The sequence below is a fragment of the Athene cunicularia genome (genome assembly GCF_003259725.1).
Source record: "Athene cunicularia isolate RWA chromosome 1 unlocalized genomic scaffold, athCun1 chr1_part1, whole genome shotgun sequence".
In the NCBI taxonomy this organism is placed as follows: domain Eukaryota; kingdom Metazoa; phylum Chordata; class Aves; order Strigiformes; family Strigidae; genus Athene; species Athene cunicularia.
This window is the reverse complement of record NW_020799091.1, coordinates 119,013,778-119,020,975: the sequence shown is the minus strand read 5'-3', so window position 1 is coordinate 119,020,975 and position 7,198 is coordinate 119,013,778. Positions and strand designations below refer to the sequence as shown.

Below are 7,198 nucleotides of genomic sequence, written 5' to 3'. Positions count from 1 at the left end.
CTGCCCGCCTCTCCCTCGCGGGCGCGACCCAGCGCGGCCCCTCGGTTTCTTACCCCGATACGGAGCCGCCGAGCGGGAAAGCGAGGTGGAGCAAACGATGGTGTCACAGGTGCGCTGGTACACGCGCTTCCCTCGCACCTGACAAGCTGATGAGTAGTGACAAACCCGGGAGTTCTGAGAACGCAATAAAGGTAGTGAGGGGAAGCAAAAGCTGAGGAAACGGGACAAATACAGAAACCTGGGGAAGCAGGCAAGGTATTTTTAAGGTCGTAATATACAACCCAGGCGGGTCGGGTTTAAGGTACCTTGCTAATCACGTTTTCCCTCGCTGGACTTCGCCCCTCCTTTCCGGTAGGTCCCGGCGGGGGGGTGATTCTCGTGGGGGCCCCTCGGCATCAACTAGCGGGCAGCTCCCTCGCACCCCGCCCACCGGCCCCGCGGGTCCTAGACATCCTCCCACAGCCACGCGGAGACAAAGATTTGTCAGTTGGTGTTTGTGGTGTTGTGGGATTAGTTGGGTTTTTTTTGTTTTCTTTTCGGAGTAGCTTCAGAGTCGTGAGTTCGGTGTGTCGCTGTCTGTTTTGTCCTCTCGGTAGTGCCTGTATATCAAGTAATGGGAAGCTGTGCAAAACTAATTTAGACAACTTTTTAGTTTCACGGGCAGGAGGTTTGGCTTTAATTTATGGTCAGGTGTAAATTACAAACGTGAGATAATAGCTTGTAATTTAGAACTATCTGAAATGCTTTAGCTGGCCTTATTAGCAACTCCTATAGATAAACCCCAGAATAAAGCACATGAAGCAATGAGACCCGAACTAAGATGGGTTTCTTTTCTTTCACGCACAGAAATTGTCTACAGTCCCAGAGTGAAAAAGATTTCCGTCTGTGATGATGGCAGATTTTACAGGAGAGCATACGGTAATGTTGGGTTTTACTAGGATAGAGGAAACAATTTTTAAATGGAAGATCTCATAAAGAGTAATACTTCTACTGCAGTAGCGTTTCAAATATGCCAACTGCTCTAACAAGTATGAGCCAAACTTACAGCCAAAGAATCTTACAATTCAAACAAAAAACTGGGAGGAAGGGAAAGAGGAATTATTTTTGTTTCCCCACAACAGTAATTTTTTAAAATCAAAATAGCAATTATAAAGGCTGCCAGAATAAACATTCTTGAATATTGCATTTATGGATAGACAATGAAGCAGAAGAAGCAGACAACACTGATTTAGAATATACATTTTCCAAAAAGATGTAAATACATTATGTAGCTATATCTAGAAAAATCTCTAACTGCAGCTTTTTCATTTTATAAATGGCATTACAATAAAATCAGTCTTTCAGACTAAGAAGTATATGATTCTAAGGTGCTATTCAGGTCAACTCTTAAGTGATAGCCTACTATAAATTTCTCAAAACTTTTCAGTTCACACCTTGAAGGCAATTTTAGGAAGGGAAGTCATACCTGTGTCTGATGTAAAACTGTATTTTTTTTTTTTTGTTTCTGCTTCCTGAAATCTTCAGAAACCTTTCACAATGCTTTGTCAAGTCAATATTTAAGTAGATGTTCAATATTGCATACACAGGGTTTGGAATCACATATCCTTGTTTTGGTTTTAATTGAAAAAGCAACGTTGTTGCTAGTAGCTGAAATGAGAGCAAAGTAACGTCCTGTTCACAGTAGGTTGGGAAACTAGTCTCCAGCCTTTCATGGGTGAGGAGAGAAAGAGACTGAAATAAGTGCTGTACAGTATCCCACTCTGTGAGGGAACTGCATTTACCTATTCTTAATGGTTAATGGAATGCTTCCTCTGTGCTTCATCTTTCTCCATAGACATCTTCCCTTAAACCATGTCCATTTTTCTCACACTTCATTGTGTGCAGTAAACAACATAAATATGGCTAGCCTCTTCCCTACTAAATATGATCTCTTTTGTGTGAATTGCCCATATTTCAGTAGTATAGCAAACAGGCTGTCCTCCCATCTCCTCAGTGTCTTTCATGTCTTCCTGCAGAATGAAAAAATCATAGATGAATCCATGCACTTACAACTTCTTTGTGCTGTTTTCATTCCAAGAAACTGGCAAGACAGTAACTGGTTTATATGTCATAGAATCTGACTGTTTTTCCCTTTTCTATGTGTGTTCTATTCTATGAAATAAAAAAGCAGAAGGTACCATTAATCAGAAGGCCCCAAAGAGATGACTTAACAACTCTGACCCAATGGAGATTGCTCAAAAGGAAAATCTATATGGTGTTGCTCTGTTAAAAAGCAAAGAATATTTTTTTTCAATTTAGAAGTGTAATAAAAAGATTTCAATATGCTAAGCAGCTTATTCAAGGAAACTTGCATTCCATGAAGGAGTTGGGCTCCAACTCAGGTTACTTACATGAAAATTTTCAGATCACTTTCTGTCCTAGTAATTGGCTTTATCAGATGGTATAGTGAGTTTTCACATAGTCAGAATGTAATTTACTGTGTTCTAAAAACCTGTTAGTTCAGCGAGAAAAATCTGAAAGTATATAGTAGCTTGTGCCAATGTATTTGCCAAATGTAACTTCATATAAACCACTTTTGAAAACAAAGTTACTGTGTTAAGATGATAATTTCATTTTAAAAATACTGATAATAGTGGCATACAAATACTGATAATGGTGAGAATTTAATGCTTGTAAATATTTGCTGTCAGGACAAAAATCCCATACAAGTAGGATTCTAACCACACCAAAGGTTACCCCATGTTTACCATTTACAGCTAGTGACAGTTAGTAGCAGATCGAAGAGTTATTAGGAAAACAGAAGGTTATGATAAGCTTAATTTTTCAGTTACATGGAAACTACTTCTTGATATAATTCTTACCATCAATCAGTTTTATGAGCTGAAAAATGATCTTAGCTGAAACTAGAGAACTCAGTCTAATCTCATGAAAGTACTGCATGGATTTTCTTCTCTCCTGTTCCTGGATCACAGTAGATAGCTTATTCTGTCATCCATTCCACAATTTCCATGTGGTAAGTGCTTGCAAGAATGAAAGAGTAACTGGAGAAAGTAGTATTAATGTACTGCTGTTGGAATTTAGCAGCTGAAACGTGTGAGAGGCTTTACAAACAACTGTTTTCCTACAGACTGCCAAGAGATAGTCTGTATCAATGAGTATTTTGCTTGTAACCTCTTTTAAATCTGGATTCAGATATAATAGGGGTTTTTTTTATATAGGTGTTGTGGAGGTGTATCACTACACTGACATAGTCTTCTTAAATTGTAGTGGTTGCAAATACAGCGTGAACTAAGCTTGAGGAAACTAATAGAGGGTTCAGAGTATCAAGAGGAACTGAAGTATGACTTCAATATAAAAGGGGAGTTGAGGCACCTGGATACAAACGAGTCCTTTGTTTTCAATTACTACAAGAATGCACATGAGCAGAATCATAAACGCTATCAAGTTTTGGTACATTCGATTACCCAATATGTTTATGAGCTCCTGGAAAGAGTCTGCATGCTGCAGAAAGTTTATATTCCTACTGACGCTACAGAGGATGAGCCAAAAAGTTTCTTTTTCATGAGCAAGAATGCACTAACAAGTTCCTCTAACTTAATTGTCCTTCTTCAAGACAGTGGAGTTTTCCGTGCAGGACAGTGGGGGCAAAAGATGATTGTCAGCGAGGGCCTGAGGTGTGGAACACAAATACCATTCATCAAAATGGCCCTTGAAAGCCACGGGGGAGTAATTGTACTGAATCCCAATGACAACTTTGCTGATCTGAAGACTGAAAAAAAGAGGTTAAGCTTTTCTACCAGGGAAGAATCACTGATTTCTACAAAAATCATTGCCAAGAGGGGTAGCAGCAGCCCCGAGGAGCACACCAGGTACGTGTGGGATCATTTCATTTCAGAGAGCACAGCCATGAATGTGGCCTTCATTGCCCACGGCTACGGTGGCCTGGTGTTTGTTGATCTGTTGGTGCAGAGAAAACAGGAGGTAATGAACAAAGTGTACTCTGTGGCATTCATCGACTCCATGCACAACACACAGCACCAGACTAGAGGTGATCCACAAATACAAGAATGGATACAGAAATACTGCTATGAATGGGTGTCAAACAGTAAGCCTTTAGATAAAGCTGTGGGTTCTCTCAGTAAAGTTAACTGTCCTACTGTCTCTGCTGGAACAGAAAAGTATGGTTTAGCACCCTCCTGCTGCTTACGTGCCATCTTTAAGTACTTGAACAGCATGCTGAAAGCCAAGACCACAACATCCTTTAGGTATTCACCTGTTAGAACCAGAAGCAGCACAAGTAAGAAGAGAGGCAATAAATAAAGGTATACTGATTTCTTCTCGATAGTGGTGTCTTCCTTTCATAACTGTCCCTGCACTTTTCAGTCATCTAAGGACCTTCATCTCACTGTGGAGCAACTTACAGTTCCAAGTTTGAAGCTGAGTTTGTTTGGTTTTAAGAAACACAGAAATACAAGTTAACTATTAGGAAAGAAGTGCATTGTTGAAAGCTTTAAGCTACAACCCTTCAGCTAGCTGTGAAATTTAAAGTTGCACAAAATAAAAATGTTAAGGTGTACCAACTCTCACCTGTATCATTCTTTAAACATTTTGCAGTTATGGTTCTCTAATCAGACTAAGCTATCAGGAAAACACTTGTTTCTTATGGGCATAAGCTTTCATTAAAAGGCAAACTGGAAAACAGAAAGCATGTAAAGGATCTATTTCCTCCCCACCATATACCATACAGTGTTTAAAATCTTTAAAGAGTTGGAACACCCACCTTCCTCTTTGAAATGTTTACTTCTAAGTTGAATGATACTTCAGGGAACTATGTACAGCTGCCTTCCCTCCAGAGATGGTGTGCCCAAAACATGATACAAGAAGCTAAAATAACTTCCATTTTAAAGTTAGCTAAGCCAGTGAGGTTACTGGGCATGAGCTGCTATAGAAATACAATACTTGAGCAACCTGCAAGTACGAAACTGATGCAAAAGAATGACACTACTGTTTTCTCTCAGCTGTTTAATTTTAGACAGAGGTGGGAAATAGAGACAGCTTTTAAATGTCCATACTCAAGGTTCGCAAATTATACAAGCAGAAGGTCAAACAGCCTTTAAACAAAATGTTTATTCTGAATTTTCAGTTTAATCCTGTGGGAATTAAAAGAGCTCAGTGCCTGCAAAAGAGCTTTGAAGGATGACAAAACCTTGTCCTACACCTTCAGTTCCCATCTCGGTAAAAAGAGTTTGCTGAACTAGGTACCAGATAAAAGAGAGAGTCAACTTCCCTTTTGTGTTTATATCCATTTCAGATTTGTCACCTCTAATGTTCTTTGAAAAAGCTCCCATTTTGTTATCCAGTAATGGGTAAAAGTGTAAAATTCCCTTGGAAAGACACAGTCAGTTGAATGCCTCTGAGAGCATGCATGGCTTTTTAAATAAAGATAGGTTTACTGTTATTACATCTGAATTAAAGTGGTACTAAATAGACAATAGACTATATAGTGCCTTAGTTCACTAAAGAAAGTTGCAGTGGAGACGTCATCATTGAGGATGCATACAGCCTGCCTGTTTTGTAGATGCTGGTCAGCATGCAACTCAAAGAACAGTCACTTGTGGGAATTCAACACATGAGTATGCAGCTTTATTTATGAGGTGTGAGATGGCAGAATGTCTGTCTTCAGAAGGAGACCAATATGATCCTTCAAAATAAACGCTCAAGTTGTCCCACATGTGAAGGTGTCCCATGGTGTTAGAGGTGGCTAAAAATCCCTGAAGAGAAAAAGGGATCTAGAACATCAGCCATTTCCGTAATTCTTTTTCTCAGGTCAACCCATTAAATTCCTTGGTAGAGAAGGTCGTATTTAGGAATGTTATTGGGATCAATAGGACTTCTCACAATGAGCTTTCCACGCATTGCTCCGCGATAGATCACTTCAATCAGATCTATAAAGTCTTGCTTTGTTTTGAAGCTTCCTACAAATTTGGTATGATCTGGAGACCTAAAAATAAGCATAAGGCAGAATTGTAACGTTAAAGTGTTCAAAGCAGAACCACCTAAAGACAAGAAAAGATGTATAATGACATCAGGGTTTCTCATCTGGTCATTCTGAAAGAATGAACTGCACTGGTAACGGTATAACCAAGTCAGGAGTATGCTGTGACCTCCAAAGTCCCAAAAGGTGTGGTGTCATGTGGAAGACTTTAACTATACACCCTACTTGCTCCCAACAGTGTTCTCAATACAGATGCTGCCAACAACATTAGTTTTCAAACATTATCTTCCCTAGACATGGTTACATAAAGAAAGACATCATTCTTACAGATATCATAGGTAGTGCCAGGTAGGATGACATACCCATAATCAACCTTCATGTGTTGTCCATTGAAGAAAAATACAGTGGATGGAATATAACTGATGTCAAAATACTGGGTGTACACTGGAACCTTGTTCACATCCACCAGGTAAATGACTGCCATTTTACTTAGATCATGAGCTGTCTTTGCAAGCTGAAAAGAGTGAGAAAGGTGGATGAAAAACGGATTGAGGCACATGAGGAAATAGGGTGGCAGGCTTTATAAAGCATGTTTCTCCTGTGTCTTATCAGTTTAAGCAGGGCTAGAATGTCATGTCTTATCTACTTCAAGCACTTTGTACACCCACTATAACAACATAAACATTTGCTGAATATTCACTGGTTTATGTAGTACCATTTCATTTTACATTTGTCAACAAAATTTTCATGAGACACCATATCAGCCAAAAGCAACATATGATATTCTCTTGTATGCAACAGGTATACTAGCAGAGATCATTAAAAAAAAAAAAAAAAAATATTAAAAAAATTGTTCTTACAATGTCATCGAGCTGCAGACAAACAGAATCGTTATCTCTTCCAAACCGGAGAACCAAAACCTTCTCTGCCACGCTTTTTATTGCCTGATCCACCTCCCTCTTACAGGTCAGTTTGGGCAGCAGAAAACTCATCCCGGCAGATCACAGCTTACACTAAAATCCCTACCTGACGGTTAGGAAAAAAAAAAGAAAAAAAAGAAACCTGCGTCATAAATAAGCGAATTTTCTTCATGCTACTGAAAGAAGAGAAAGAAATCACCGACCGCCCCACCGGGCTAACAAACCCCTCGCGTCCCAGCTCGGCATGGCGGCGGGCTCAGGCCCTTCCCGTCCCGCAGGGCCT

The 7,198-nt window shown here is 39.7% G+C and overlaps 2 protein-coding genes across 5 annotated transcripts in view; one reads left to right on the top strand and one right to left on the bottom strand.

Annotated features, from left to right (window-relative positions):
* Nucleotides 1-44: 44 nt before the first annotated feature.
* LOC113482661 (putative protein FAM172B) lies at nucleotides 45-4,928 on the top strand. Its single transcript, XM_026853547.1, has 2 exons — nucleotides 45-109; nucleotides 3,268-4,928. Exons 1-2 carry the CDS (start codon nucleotides 98-100, stop codon nucleotides 4,318-4,320), a joined length of 1,065 nt encoding a protein of 354 aa, XP_026709348.1. The 5' UTR covers nucleotides 45-97; the 3' UTR covers nucleotides 4,321-4,928.
* A 73-nt stretch (nucleotides 4,929-5,001) lies between these two features.
* The window catches only part of TXNL4B (thioredoxin like 4B), a 2,372-nt gene continuing 175 nt past the window's right edge, over nucleotides 5,002-7,198 (bottom strand). The window contains exons 1-4 of one of the 4 annotated variants that reach the window (XM_026853590.1): nucleotides 7,140-7,174; nucleotides 6,856-7,021; nucleotides 6,358-6,509; nucleotides 5,002-6,001 (exon numbers count right to left, since the gene is read on the bottom strand). In XM_026853590.1, coding sequence (XP_026709391.1) covers nucleotides 5,836-6,001; nucleotides 6,358-6,509; nucleotides 6,856-6,987 — 450 coding nt within the window. In that variant the 5' untranslated portion in view covers nucleotides 6,988-7,021; nucleotides 7,140-7,174 and the 3' untranslated portion in view covers nucleotides 5,002-5,835. Of the gene's footprint in view, nucleotides 6,002-6,357; nucleotides 6,510-6,855; nucleotides 7,175-7,198 lie in introns of those variants that run through there. The other 3 variants (XM_026853580.1, XM_026853598.1, XM_026853572.1) reach the window with 3 other exon arrangements.